The sequence below is a fragment of the Nerophis lumbriciformis genome, linkage group LG10 (assembly GCF_033978685.3).
Source record: "Nerophis lumbriciformis linkage group LG10, RoL_Nlum_v2.1, whole genome shotgun sequence".
Classification (NCBI taxonomy): domain Eukaryota; kingdom Metazoa; phylum Chordata; class Actinopteri; order Syngnathiformes; family Syngnathidae; genus Nerophis; species Nerophis lumbriciformis.
Genome location: NC_084557.2, coordinates 22,471,736 through 22,486,446, shown reverse-complemented (window position 1 = coordinate 22,486,446; position 14,711 = coordinate 22,471,736). Strand labels below are relative to the sequence as shown.

General features: G+C 40.9%; 1 protein-coding gene across 1 annotated transcript in view; it reads right to left on the bottom strand.

Moving 5' to 3' along the window:
- Positions 1 to 1,974: 1,974 nt before the first annotated feature.
- tmem86a (transmembrane protein 86A) overlaps positions 1,975 to 14,711 on the bottom strand; it is a 34,181-nt gene continuing 21,444 nt past the window's right edge. The window contains exons 2-3 of the mRNA XM_061970005.1: positions 13,977 to 14,241; positions 1,975 to 9,151 (exon numbers count right to left, since the gene is read on the bottom strand). Coding sequence (XP_061825989.1) covers positions 8,724 to 9,151; positions 13,977 to 14,241 — 693 coding nt within the window. The 3' untranslated portion in view covers positions 1,975 to 8,723. The remainder of the gene's footprint in view (positions 9,152 to 13,976; positions 14,242 to 14,711) is intronic.

The window sequence follows — 14,711 nt, the reverse complement described above, 5'->3', positions numbered from 1 at the left end:
ACCTTTGTCCTCCATCCGTGTCTCCCCCTGCTCCTCAGCAGGTGGAGGGTCATCCAGCCTTCACGGTCAACACCATTCTGGACGCTAGGAGGCGAGGCAGGGGTGTGCAGTTTCTGATCGACTGGGAGGGTTACCCCCCAGAGGATCGCTCCTGGATTTCACGTTCCCTTATAATTGATAAATCCCTAATTTCTGATTTTTATCATAGATTTCCCGGTAAACCAGGAGGTCCGCCAGGTGGCGTCCGTTGATTAGGGGGGAATACTGTCACCGCCTGCTGCCACCTTGTGGTTTGTATGCTCAGTTTTCCCTTGGTGCAGCAGACCTGGCTCTTACTTCTTGTCTTCCTCAGAGTTCCTGTGTCTTCCTGTGGGCGGAGCTGCAAGACTTGCACAGCTGTGTCTAATCTCACCAGCACTACTTAAGCAGCACCTGGCCAGCTGGATGGCACTCTGCTATTCCACTTCGTGACTCTGTTCGTATGAAGACGCCTATGCTCCTTGTATTTTTTGCTACATTCCATCTTGGCTATTTCCAGTGCCATCCAGCTTGGTATGTTCGTTGATAGTTTGCACGTCTTGCAACTTCGACCCAAAGCTTGTTTAGTTTGTATATTAGCTTTTGTTCTTTTTGTCACGGTGCTCTTTTTGTGTTCTCTTTTTTCGCACCGTCGCTTTTTGTTATATTATATTTTTGGATCATTGTTGTGATCGCTTCTTTGTTTAAGTAAAGAACTATTTACTCACAAATCCATCTGCATCCTTGGGTTCCTCTGTTTCACATCTAAGTAAATTGTGACAACTTCAAAGCATAACCAAGCATGCATCAATATAGCTCTTGTCTCAAAGTAGGTGTACTGTCACCACCTGTCACATCACACCCTGACTTAATTTGACTTTTTTGCTGTTTTCCTGTGTGTAGTGTTTTAGTTCTTGTCTTGCGCTCCTATTTTGGTGGCTTTTTCTCTTTTTTTGGTATTTTCCTGTAGCAGTTTCATGTCTTCCTTCCTTTCATTTCAGTCGTTTTTATCCTTCTTTTTGGGGACATTGTTGATTGTCATGTCATGTTGGGATGTACTTTGTGGACGCCGTCTATGCCCTCACAGTAAGTTTTTGCTGTCGTCCAGCATTCTGTTTTTGTTTACTTTGTAGCCAGTTCAGTTTTAGTTTCGTTCTGCATAGCCTTCCTTAAGCTTCAATGCCTTTTCTTAGGGGCACTCACCTTTTGTTTATTTTTGGTTCAAGCATTAGACACATTTTTACCTGCACGCTGCCTCCCGCTGTTTCCGACTTTAGCTATCTGCTGCCACCTACTGATATGGAAGAGTATTACACGGTTACTCTGCCGAGTTCTAGACAGCATCGACACTCAACAACAACACATCATTTGCAGACTATAATTACTGGTTTTTGCAAAAAATATTTGTAACCCAAATAGGTGAAATTAGATAATCTCCCACGGCACACTAGTGTGCCATGGCACAGTGGTTGAAAAACACCGGCCTAGTCGATGGAGCTGGATTCGGCTGCATTTCTGGCAACCTCAGTCAGGGAGAGATGGAGAGTACTACAGAATTTTGACCGTGATTGCAGTACCATTTCTGGCCACATTATTACATATGGCACCTTTAACAACAGACATGTGTTATTTAGCTAAATTAGTTGTATACAGTGCACTTCTTAGCTTCAAAGAAATGTTCTTAGTATCATTACAATGAGTAAAGATGACAGCATCATCGCATACATTCTGTATTTTAAACTCTTAACATATCAGGCAGATCCTTAATATACAGTGAAAAGAGTACGGGACCAGGGACGGATCCTTGAGGAACACCGATTTATTCAATATGATTGTGAGTACTGTATTTAATTTATAAATCAGGAAGCTGACACTCACAAACGGTGATGAATACCCGCTGACATTCTGATTGCGGGACTTTGCCTCAGACAGAAGGAAACACGTTGATTGTTGAAGTTGCATTGTGATTGCGTTTATTTACTAGACATTCACATTCATAGCAGTTTTCACTACAACAACGAAACATGTTCGTCTATACAAATTTGAAAAAAAGAAATCACAAATGAAAATCAAGGACAATGAAAGAAACTATAGGGCATGGAAATATAGGTAAACACTTTGTTTAATTAAATACAATTAAAAGATACATGTGGAAAACAATGTTCCCATGAGTGAAATGCTGCTTATTTGCAAAACAAAAAAACTCAACACTGACAGCTTTGAAAGACCTCTAGGAAAATAAATGCAATAAAATAAAATAAAATGCATTCATTTGTTGTGCTTCAACAATCATTATTAGTTAAAATATTTGTAACTTTTCATCTGAATACTACAATTGTTAGTTACATCATCATAGCAGCACATTGTATATTCTGATTACCTTTTGAAGGAGAGTAATTGGATTATTTTGTTTTTTCATAAAGTCAGTCAGTACATTGTGGGTAATTGTTGTGGTAAATTAGTTTTTTAGTACACAATAAAGTGGCAAAAGACTGTAAGACGTTGTGTCAGCAATTTTAATCAAAAACAATCTTCCATGGGGGTGCAATGTGGCTCAAATGGTAGAGCGGACGGCCAGGAACTTGAGGTTTACCTGGTTCAAATCCAGCTTCCGCCATCCTAATCACTGTTTTTGTGACCCACCTCGCTCCCAGTGCCACCCACACTGGTGTAAGGGTAGCTTAAATGTAGATAATGGGTTTGTCAATGTAAAGCTTTTTGATTCACTTGAGAAAAAGCGCTATATAAATATAATTCACTTCAATTGACATTGTTTTTTAATAGTGAAAATTATTCATGTGGCCAAGATTCTAAAATAACTTGGAGCATAGTCTAAAACTTTACAGTGTGTCCCATCATAATAAGTGAAGTGAAGTTAATTATATTTATGTAGCGCTTTTCTCTAGTGACTCAAAGCGCTTTACATAGTAAAACCCAATAGTTACATTTAAACCAGTGTGGGTGGCACTGGGAGCAGGTGGGTAAAGTGTCTTGCCCAAGGACACAACAGCAGTGACTAGGATGGCGGAAGCGGGAATCGAACCTGCAACCCTCAAATTGCTGGCACGGCCACTCTACCAACCGAGCTATGCCGCCCCAATAATACCCTCCCTGACGTCGCCCAGGTGAGGATCTGCCCCACATGTTGACAACACCCGTCTTAACACAACATCTTGCAGTTTTTCTTCACTTTCTTCAGACATTTCCAGGTCACAGACACTCAATCGTCACATTAAAAAACACCTTTGAAGCAAAAGTTGGGTCTTCAATGAACAATTTGCTTTAATTGTACCGTAGGGCTGCAGAAGTTGATTAATTTAGTAATCAAGTAATCTATCAATGACTTTGTTTGATTAATTGAGTAATCGGATAAACCACTTTATAACCTCAATGCGTATTTTCTCATTGTATCCCATTGGGTTGAGTTTTTTCTTTACCCTGATGTGGGATCTGAGCCGAGGATGTGTCGTTTTGCAGCCCTTTGAGACACTTGTGATTAAGGGCTATATAAATAAACTTTGATTGATTGATTATTTTTTCTTTTAATAAATGCACCAAATCAACATAAAAATGTCACTTATTATGTGTGCAATAATGATAATAATAATAATAAAAATATATCATGGAACCTAAGCCTACGTCTGTCAAGCCGCCATGGTTTGGAATTACATTTTGGGGAGTTATAGGGATCCCAAATACACTAAAACAGGTGCAAACAGGTAAGAAAAATTGATTTTGCATCACATGACCCTTTTAATCGATTAATCGTTGCAGCCCTATTGTACACTTTAAAAGTCTTCGAATACAAGAATGCCAAAGTCTCCACTTTCAAATTGTAGAGAAGCGTGGTTGATCCATACTCTGAACCAAAGTGTTTTAACGGACACTTTAAAAACGACAAAGAGCGACAAGAAGGTGCATGAAAAAAACCTGTACTTCTATACTACACCAGCTACTGGTTCTGGATCATTACTGGCCAGCCTGGACAGACCCAAATGCCCTCCCGCACCTCTTTCAGGTCCTCTTTGTCTGCTCGCACAAAGCTCACAACAACAACAGGACTGTTGACGGATTGAGGTAAAGTGACGGACCCGTCTGCCATCTGTTGGGAGGCTGAAGCAGAGGGCGCGTTCTCCTGTGTCATATTTCACCCCCTCATCTTATTCCAGCAACATTAGCAGTCAACATCTGTCAGTCAACAGTAGGACAAACATAAAATGGGAAAAATGATACTAAATGATACAAGAGTTAGCTTTGGTTACTCGTGCTGTACAGCGGTATGATAGGAACGATAACTTACAGCCTTCTGACTTCAGCATGCATAGTAGTGGGAACTTTCTGGAGTGTGGGTTGCCCAACAAAAATAACCGGAGAAAGAGTTCTTCTCTGACGCTCCTTATGCCTTTATTTGGCAACCAAAAGGGGGCTGCTTACATAAAATGCCTACATGGTGCAGATGAGTAAGACTGCTTGACTCCATCTTCCGTTTTCTATTGTGCTTCCTGGACCCGAGGCTCGGGACAAAACGAGCATGGACGAGGAAGATGGCGAGTGAGTGTATGAGCTGTAATGCTGGATGGACAGATTGAAACGACAAGTGGTCACGCTGACGGGTCAAAAGCAGAAATACAAACAAGCGTGCTTCGGGCAGAAATGGAGTCTTCATTCATTTCTACCACAATTGTTGTCAGCCAAGTGAAAAAAACTATAGCTCCGTTTACACTGGACACTGAATCTGATAAAAAATCACATTCTACTTGTAAACGAAGCAGCCAGCTGGAAGAAAAATCTGATTTAAAAAAAATCTGATTTGGTCCACTTTGGCCTGCAGTGTAAATGTCGTCAATGATCTGCCTGCAGATAACATGTGACAGCATGAAAACATTTGTGTATTAATGGGTCGTTTTCTTTTTCCATTGCAGTTTGTTTTGCATACTCCAGCATATCATTTCACTGTAGAGATAACCAAATATGTCCTAACACTACGTACTGTAGGCAATGCTCACTTGTGTTTATTTGCAATTACGGAGATTTTATGTATAATTAGTGGAGTTATTGTCAACACTAATGAAGCATGTAGACTAATTGTCATATAGGGAAACCTGCAATGTTGACCTCACTTCATCACAGCCGAAAGAGACCTCAAATTCAGTCCGTTTTGCTTCTTCTCTGGCTTTTTCCGCAGCCTTTAAAAGTAAAAAAAAGAAAAGAAAAAGAAAAAAAATACTCGTTAGATGCAACAGGACTTCAGCTTTTCCCGTCACTCGTGATTAGATGTTATTTATGTTTTGCGGTAGTTATCTTCTTTTACACTGTGTGAGAGTTATTTAAGTCCCATTTTAATTTGCCGTTACCGTGATTTACGAACTACAAGCCGCTACATTTTCCCCCATGCTTTGAACCCTGCGCTTTTTGCAAGGCTGCTGCTCATTTATGTATTTTTTCGGAGTCACAGGCTTCACTTAACATGCCGCAAACTATTTTAGCCCCGTTGCATCAGACCAATGAAATTGCATTGACATTGTTGACATTAAATTAAAACACATTCACACAATCATTCAGTCAGCCATTTAGCAAATTATGGAATCACCCTCATTTTGGAGCAGAAACAACGGAATGCACAAGACACAGCCCCAAAGCCAAAGACGATCGACTCGGACAATGAAAAAAGGAAACGGCCCCCACATGGAACGGTAATTCACCAACACTAATGGGCCCCGAAAGACCACGCTCTAGTAGGCTCTGTTACAGTCATTGTCTTTTGTTGAATATGTGAATGAACACAAGCGCCTATGTAAATATTTTATGTTTTAATGTGGCATATAGACTTGTGCGGCCAAAATATATACAAAATAAAATGTATCTAAAAATTGAGGTGGGTACAGCTTATATTTACGTGTGATCGATGGATCGCATCACCAGCGCATCTATAAAAGTTCATGATGTATGACATTCTGACAATAACATTCAATTGCAGTTTTGTCAAATAATTGAAGTCTCTTTTAAAGTCTCTTTTAAAGTTGATTCATCTAAAGTTTGAATTTATTGTGATTAATCGCGAATAACCAAAACTAAAAAAATGTTTAAGCAGATTTTGACAGCAGTAATTATTTGTTGCATTGTTTTTACATCTCAACGTTATCAGTGGAAAAGTTAATGTAACGGATGCTAGCTAGTCTGACTGTGTGATAATATATGAAGTAGAGCTAAGCTGGACAATGAGTTGACAACCAATGGCATTAAGCTCATTGGCTAGCACTGCTCAACTTAACTCTCACCCAAATGAGAATTTATACACCTGCTGCGCTGCGTTACGTTCACTGACTTTTAATGATAGAGTGGTACCTCTGGTTACGAGTGCCCCAGCTCACAAGTTTGTGGGGGATACAAGCTGTCTCTCGGCTAATTGTTATGCTTTAAGTTGCGTGCAAAAGTCTCCCCACCGTTAGTTACCGTTGCGAATTATTAGGTAAAAGCTATTGGAAGACCTAGACTTTGTTTGTTCAACCACGGGAACAAAAAAGTGAGTGCAAAGGGGATGATATTCATTGAATTAAAGAAAGATATTAGTCGATTTGGCAAAGCAATACGAGCATATCACTGCTAGTGTGCACGAAACCGAAGCAGAATAAGTCGATACTGCCGGTAATTATTTTTAAACAGAGGACATTTATCGACGCAAATATGGAAAAGCTGCTTATGGTGTGTTTGACAGAAAAATCAGCTCGAAGGAGATACCCTAGAAGTCTGCTGTAGATTATTATTACATAACTTCATCAAACTACTGCAGTTGTTTGTAGTACATTCAAATGCATTGTTTTCATACAATATTTCTTATCAAAAAGTTAGTTTTCTTTTCAAAAGCCAAAATTGTGCTGTTTTTTTAATAAAGAACATTAGTTTGAGATACGCGTATTTTGAGTACGAGCTTCATCACAAAACCAAATAAACTCATAAGCCAAGGTACTGATGTAGTGTTACGTAACTTAAAAATAGCCTGTTAAGTGAAAGAAGATTTTACGATGGCAACTGCTTATTCCTATTTGTTTGTTTTTTTTCAATTATTATAACCTTATAAGACTCAATGTCAGCCATACATGCTTAGAGGATTGTATAAAACACTGAAGGAGGTCACCAGCACTGATCCATATTTAAGAGCACTGAGAGAATACATTAATCCATAATATCCAGTAGTGTACTGCAACGATGACTCCATCTGTGATGGGTCACAGCATTTATGGCCTACAGCTGGTTGTAGAGTGTGCATTGAGTCAGCAACACATGCAGACAAACATGTGTATAGTATCGTGTGCACATATGCATACATAGACATCTGAAGATAATATTTGTGTATATTCGATAAGACACTCCGATCTAAGAGTAGTATCCAGGTATGAAAGATGAAGGACGGGACATATTAAAAACAAACTGCTAACAAAATTGGTCTGTCAGTTAGTAGACTACTTTCGGTTTTGATGTCTACATCTGCTCTTTAATCACGATCTCTACCATGCCTGTTTACTAACAAAACAACAGCAATCAAAACAAAACTATTGCCTAAGCAGTAGAAAAAAGCCAGTTGCCTTGTTTGAATTCCTCAGCACAACTGAGCCAATGCCATCCAAATCCCCTAAAATACACACACATACAGTACAATTGATCAACAATATACTTTCTTTTCAGTCAACTTTCACATAATGACAGCGTGGACTGCCTGATCAGTTTAAAGAACACCATGGACTTTCTCTCATAGTGAACAATGCTGACATTTCTTCAGCATCTACAATGATTACTCTGTACACGTCCAAGGCTGGCCTACACAACGGGTAAAAAGTGCCACCTGTTTGAATTCCTAAAGTATTTCTCTCAGAGAGGAGTAAGAAGAACCTTCCGCTATGACATGGACTGAGCAAACTCATAAAAGTCTACCTTCCACAAACAACCCACTCTCCTGCTGATGATATGCTCAGTCACAAAAGCTTCAGTGCACACTGGCTGATGTAGTCTGTTTTCCCTACTTTCTTGCTTTATTTCTCTTTCTATCTTCATTAGCAGACCAAGCAAATGGTTGTTTGTAATTGGGATGGAAGGAACTAAAGCTAATACGACAGCTCCTAACTTTAAGAATAGCACCCTAGTTACAGGGGGAGACGGTCGAGCAGGGTATTCCTGAACGTTGGAAAGCCTGTAATAAAATCCCTTTTTTGAGACAGCAAAAGCTATACCACGATTGCTACTCTTCTTGGTTGTCGGCCGGTTCGTTCCACTTTGAACATTAACCGGAAAACATAAAAAATGACAGAACATCACAAATATTGAATTGAATGGACCAAGTTAAGTGTCTTGCGTCTGTGGGCGACGCATCAAAAGTGAGGTACGTGAATCGAACACATAAATCCACACATGCCTCTGCTCTCTCTCACACGTGTCATAAAAGGTTCCCAGTGACATACTCCCCCTTAAACAAATAAAAGGATGAGGCCTAATACTTTGTGGAGAAGGTTAACGTTACCGTGCACACACCCATGGTCACTAGGCGTTTGAAGATCCAAAGGTAGATGGGACTGTTGCAGGGAGAGGTTGAAGATAACACTGTCGCAAAAGGGTGGGGCTATCAAACAGGGCCATGGTGCTCCGGTTGCTATGGTAACGATGGAGATGAGGGCTGAGGCTTGGGTATGTGTCAGGACCTGGTCAGGGGGCCCTCATATCCTCTTCCTGGCAACCTCCGCATCCTGGCATTCCACGGCCGACAGGGCTATCAGCATCTGGGCGGCGTAATACGTCGCCATGATGATGGCACGTGAGTGGGGAACTGGGAAGCAGAACTTGTTAACAGCTATAGTGAGGTCGGACACCATGAAGAGCACGGCCCCCAGGCAGGCCGACAGCTTGGTCCAGGTCCACAAGTCGTTGGCGAGCTGCAGGCCTGCGATTGCCCTCCAGGCCATGAAGCCGATCAGACCGATGTAGACGGCCACCAGGTAGGTGAAGGGGCCGGACAGGTAAGGGTAGAGAAGCATGTAGCTCGCACTGGACACGCCCGTTATCACCAGGCCTGCACGCACATTGATGGGCTTCATTCCAAAGGCAGAGGAGTAGAGGATGTGAGTGATGGCAAACATCAAAAGACCTGTGGAATCATGTAAACAGGAGTGCAAATTCAACATTACATATCATAAAACCATTCATCAAAGTACAAAACCAGTGAAGTTGGCACGTTGCGTAAATGGTAAATAAAAACAGAATACAATGATTTGCAAATCCTTTTCAACTTATATTCAATTGACTGCAAAGACAAGATATTTAATGTTTAAACTGAAACATTTCCTTTTTTTTTGCAAATAATCATTAACTTAGAATTTAATGGCAGATTGCAAAAAAGTTGCCACAGGGGTATTTTCACCACTGTGTTACATGGCCTTTCCTTTTAACAACACTTTATTGGGAACTGAGGAGACCAATTTTTGAAGCTTTTCAGGTGGAATTCTTTCCCATTCTTGCTTGATGTACAGCTTAAGTTGTTCAACAGTCCGAGGTCTCCGTTGTCGTATTTTACGATTCATAATGCGCCACACATTTTCAATGGGAGACAGGTCCGGACTACAGGCAGGCCAGTCTAGTACCCGCACTCTTTTACTATGAAGCCACGCTGTTGTAACACGTGCAGAATGTGGCTTGGCATTGTCTTGCTGAAAAAAGACATTGCTTGGATGGCAACATATGTTGCTCCAAAACCTGTATGTACCTTTCAGCATTAATGGTGCCTTCCCAGATGTGTAAGTTACCCATGCTTTGGGCACTAATACACCCCCATACCATCACAGATGCTGGCTTTTGAACTTTGCGCCTATAACAGTCTGGATGTTTTTTTTCCTCTTTAGTCCGGTGGACACGACGTCCACAGTTTCCACAAACAATTTGAAATGTGGACTTGTCAGACCACAGAACACTTTTCCACTTTGCATCAGTTCATCTTAGATGAGCTCGGGTGTTGTTGATAAATGGCATTCGCTTTGCATAGTAGAGTTTTAACTTGCACTTACAGATGTAGCGACCAACTGTAGTTACTGAGAGTGGTTTTCTGAAGTGTTCCTGAGCCCATGTGGTGATATCCTTTACACACTGATGTCGGTTTCTGATACAGTACTGCCTGAGGGATCGAAGGTTCGTAATATCATCGCTTACGTGCAGTGATTTCTCCAGATTCTCTGAGCCTTTTGATGATATTACGGACCGTAGATGGTGAAATCCTTAAATTCGTTGCAATAGCTCAATGAGAAATGTTGTTCTTAAACTGTTGGACAATTTGCTCACGCGTTTGTTGACAAAGTGGTGCCCCTCGCACCATCCTTGTTTGTGAATGACTGAGCATTTCATGGAAGCTGCTTTTATACCCAGTCATGGCACCCACCTGTTCCCAATTCACCTGTGGGATGTTCCAAATAAGTGTTTGATGAGCATTCTGCAACTTTCTCAGTCTTTTTTGCCACTTGTGCCAGCTTTTTTGATTATTTCATGTTGCAGGCATCAAATTCCAAATGAGCTAATATTTGCAAAAAATAACAAAGTTTACCAGTTCGACAATTTTCTCACGCATTTGTTCACAAAGTGGTGACCCTCACCCCATCCTTGTTTGTGAATGACTGAGCATTTCATGGAAGCTGCTTTTATACCCAATCATGGCACCCACCTGTTCCTAATTAGCCTGTTCACCTGTGGGATGTTCCAAATAAGTGTTTCATGAGCATTCCTCAACCTTCTCAGTCTTTTATGCCACTTGTGCCAGCTTTTTTGAAACCTGTTGCAGGCATCAAATTCCAAATGAGCTAATATTTGCAAAAAATAACAAAGTTTACCAGTTCGAACGTTAAATATCTTGTCTTTGCAGTCTATTCAATTGAATATAGGTTGAAAAGGATTTTTAAATCATGGTATTCACTAAATTGGCCCTAGTGTGTGGATGTGAGTGTGAATGTTGTCTGTCTATCTGTGTTAGCCCTGCGATGAGGTGGCGACTTGTCCAGGGTGTACCCCGCCTTCCGCCCGATTGTAGCTGAGATAGGCTCCAGCGCCCCCCGCGACCCCAAAGGGAATAAGCGGTAGAAAATGGATGGATGGATGGTATTCTGTTGTTATTTACGATTTACACAACGTGCCAACTTCACTGGTTTTGTATAACAGGACCCACTGGAGGAATACATGCACACATTCTACCAAAAGCTTAGACTATTTTGAGTCTTCTCTCGTCTTTTGTAGGTGTAGGTGCATTTGATTAAGCCACATCTGAGTTTGATTGCTCACACAACACGGAGGAAAACAAACCAGACCCAAGAGTCCAAGTGTGAAATAACCTCTTGTGTCAGCAATACTGCAGAAGTCAGTTTTCAATCAAGAATTTCAGCCTACTTAGTACATCTACAAATGCATCAATATTACTGTGGCCTACAGGCTTATTGTCAAGTGGAGTACTGCTGTGTTTTATTGTCTGCTGCATTCACTACGCCCACCATTAGTTCCTGATTGCTGGCACCGGCTTGCCGACTTCCATCTCGCTCGTTTTAAGCTGCAGCCAGGAAGAAGTAGTTGGCGTCGAAATCATTGTATCAAGGTTTTTTCAAATTTTTTTGTTGCGTCCCTTGCGTCGGGATTGTATTGCTAAGAATAAAGACTTCACTTTTAGCCAACGCTGGCACTGTTTGGAGTGGTAAGCCCTGATCCGTCTTGAATTTCCACCGCCTAGTTCGTAAGAGGGAAGGTGATAGCGCCATCACCTACATAAATAGCACAAAATGAAATCAAGTGGCACATAGGCACGGTCAGTAAATGTACATGCACTGCATTATCACATTTCCCAAATAAATCGCTCTCTTCCATTTTCAAACATGTATGTGACGTCCTTGTCTACATGCACTAGTTCTAATTGGATCGTTGATCGTTGGCCTCAGAAACGTTAAATGGCGCGTATGCTTTTTCCAGCAGGGACAATGTATTTGTGGTGTCCCGATGCAATATTGATCTATTTATGTCCTATTCCATTTACATTATTTTGTACATACCTCAGGTACATAATTGTGTGCCATCTCATGTGTGCTGGTATGACAATTAAGTTCCTTCAATCCTTGAATATCACTCAGATAAATTTAAAATATATTTTCACTGCTATGCGGATGACACCCAGCTCTACATCTCCTCCAAACCAACTGCCTCTCTCCCTCCTTCTTCCTTTACAGACTGCCTCAGTGAACTCAAGCAGTGGTTCTCATCCAATTTCCTTCAACTCAATAGTAATAAAACCGAAATCTTACTTGTCGGTACAAAAACCATTCTCGCCAAAACCAACAGCTTGTCCGTTACTCTCGGCAATTCCTCTGTCTCACCCTCCTCCCAAGTCAAGAGTCTGGGTGTCATCCTGAACAGCACACTTTCCTTTCAAGCCCACATAAACAACATTACCCGGTCTGCTTACTTTCATCTACGAAACATTAATCGTCTTCGCCCATCCCTTACCCCACATACTGCTGCCATACTAGTCCATAGACTGGTCACCTCTCGTCTTGACTACTGCAACTCTCTCCTGTTTGGTCTCCCTCACAAGTCACTTCACAAACTTCAGCTTCTCCAGAACTCTGCAGCCCGGATAATCACCAGAACCCCTTCAATCCAGCACATAACCCCTGTCCTGCAGCAACTCCACTGGCTACCCATCAAACATCGCATCCACTTTAAAATAATTCTCCTCACTTTCAAAGCCATCCATAACCTCTCTCCATCATATCTCTCTGACCTGATCCATGTCGCCACGCTCTCACATTCCCTAAGATCTTCTTCATCCATCCATCTCACTGTCTCTTTTTTTAAACTGTCCACCATGGGTGCCCGAGCTTTCAGCCGCTCTGCCCCACATCTTTGGAACTCTTTACCACCAGACCTTCCCAACTTAGATTCAATATCCCTCTTCAAATCAAGACTCAAAACACACCTATTCCTGACTGCTTATTCATTGTAATCATCTTTTCTTTTCTCTTTGTTGTTGTTGTTGTTGTTGTTTTTTTTAATCCAATTTGATTTTATTGTTGTGATTTTGTACGGTGTCCTTGAGTGCCCAGAAAGGCGCCTTATAAATAAAATTTATTATTATTATTATTATTATAGATATCAGCAAAAGTAAGTATTTGATATCGGCTTGCATCTAAAATTTCTGCTATAAACTCTGATACCAGCACTGCTGTAAGATGTTTACTTGTGCAGGTAGTTAACATCTAAATGTCCTCCAATAAACACACACATTTGATCTTTTCTTGTATTTTAGTGAAGTCATTTACAAAAAAGAAACATGGTAGGCTATAGGCTACTAGGAGCTAGTAGCTATTTGACTAGTTCCCTTTCATAACTTTTGACAATGGAAATGAAGAAATGGACTTAAAAGGGTCCTAATATGCAAACGTGACTTTTCTTACCCGTTGGTACCTCCAAACGAATTTTGTGACAACTTTGTTACATCATAGGATATCTCCATATGTGGTAAAGGTTTTAAGTGATTTAGAAGTAGAATTGACTGTTCCAATTAGCTGCATTGCCAGCCATTTAGAACGAGCCAATTTTTACATGTTAGAATGCAAAAGAAAAAAAATAACATTTGTCTTCTTGTCTCTCACGATGATTGTGAACAAAAAAAATGTCAGTTCCCCTTTAAGGTGACTGTACCTCTTTCAGGGTCAAACTGTAAAAGTCAAGTTTGAAGTGTAAAAACAGCAGCTTTCAGAGTATCTATTCAACTCACAGGTAATTTCTTCAAAACTTCTAATGGATTTTGCTGCTTTCCAAGGCACAATTGAACCAGCACCGTTAAGATAATAGCCAATCTGAGTTACACTTGTCGTAATTGAATTTGTCTTTTTAAAGGCATGTATCTCATTTCCAGCTGTGCAACTCAGCGTGTAGCATTTTATTCTTACCGTGGACAAAGTAGCCTTGCTCCTGCCAAATGAGGAAGGCGTCGCCCAGAGCGGAAAAGATGAGGCCGGCCAGGATCTTGCGGGCACTGGCGTGAGCCCCCAGGAAGCTGAAGCCGTGCGCCAGGAGAAACACCCATAGGCAAAATATGGGCAGACATTTGATAAGTGCGCTAAACCAGGATGGACTTGAGGTTGGCAACCACAGGACAAAATAAACACAGGTTGCCTTGAAGAATGGCACCAGCTTGGGGCCTTCACTCTTGACCTGAAAGCAGATTAAATACGTGGATCATCATTAGTCTTGATGTGAGATTTGAATGCCATTTGTCTCTCATATTATTGATTTAAGCCCATAAAATGTCCCGGGAAACAATAACGTCAGCAATTCAAAGTAATGTACTTCTCATAATGTGCAAGAGTGGTTTGTGTTGGGACTGAAGAAGCCTTCCTTGAGGTGTCCAATCAGACATGCACGAGTTGTTTTGATACTGAAGTGAAACAACAAGAAACAGCAAATCTATGCGATGCTACGACTCCCTCAAACCTTTAATCTTCCTCTTTTTTGACTAACTAAACATCTTGGTTTCTTTCCCTTCTTCTTCTTCTTTGCCCTCCAATACTCTTTTGACTGTGTACTGTTACTTGTTTCTGTTCTGCTTGTTTTAGTTACACATACAAAACTATGTTTTCTTGTACTTCTAGAATAGAGGTCAGCAACCTTTACATAAAAACAAG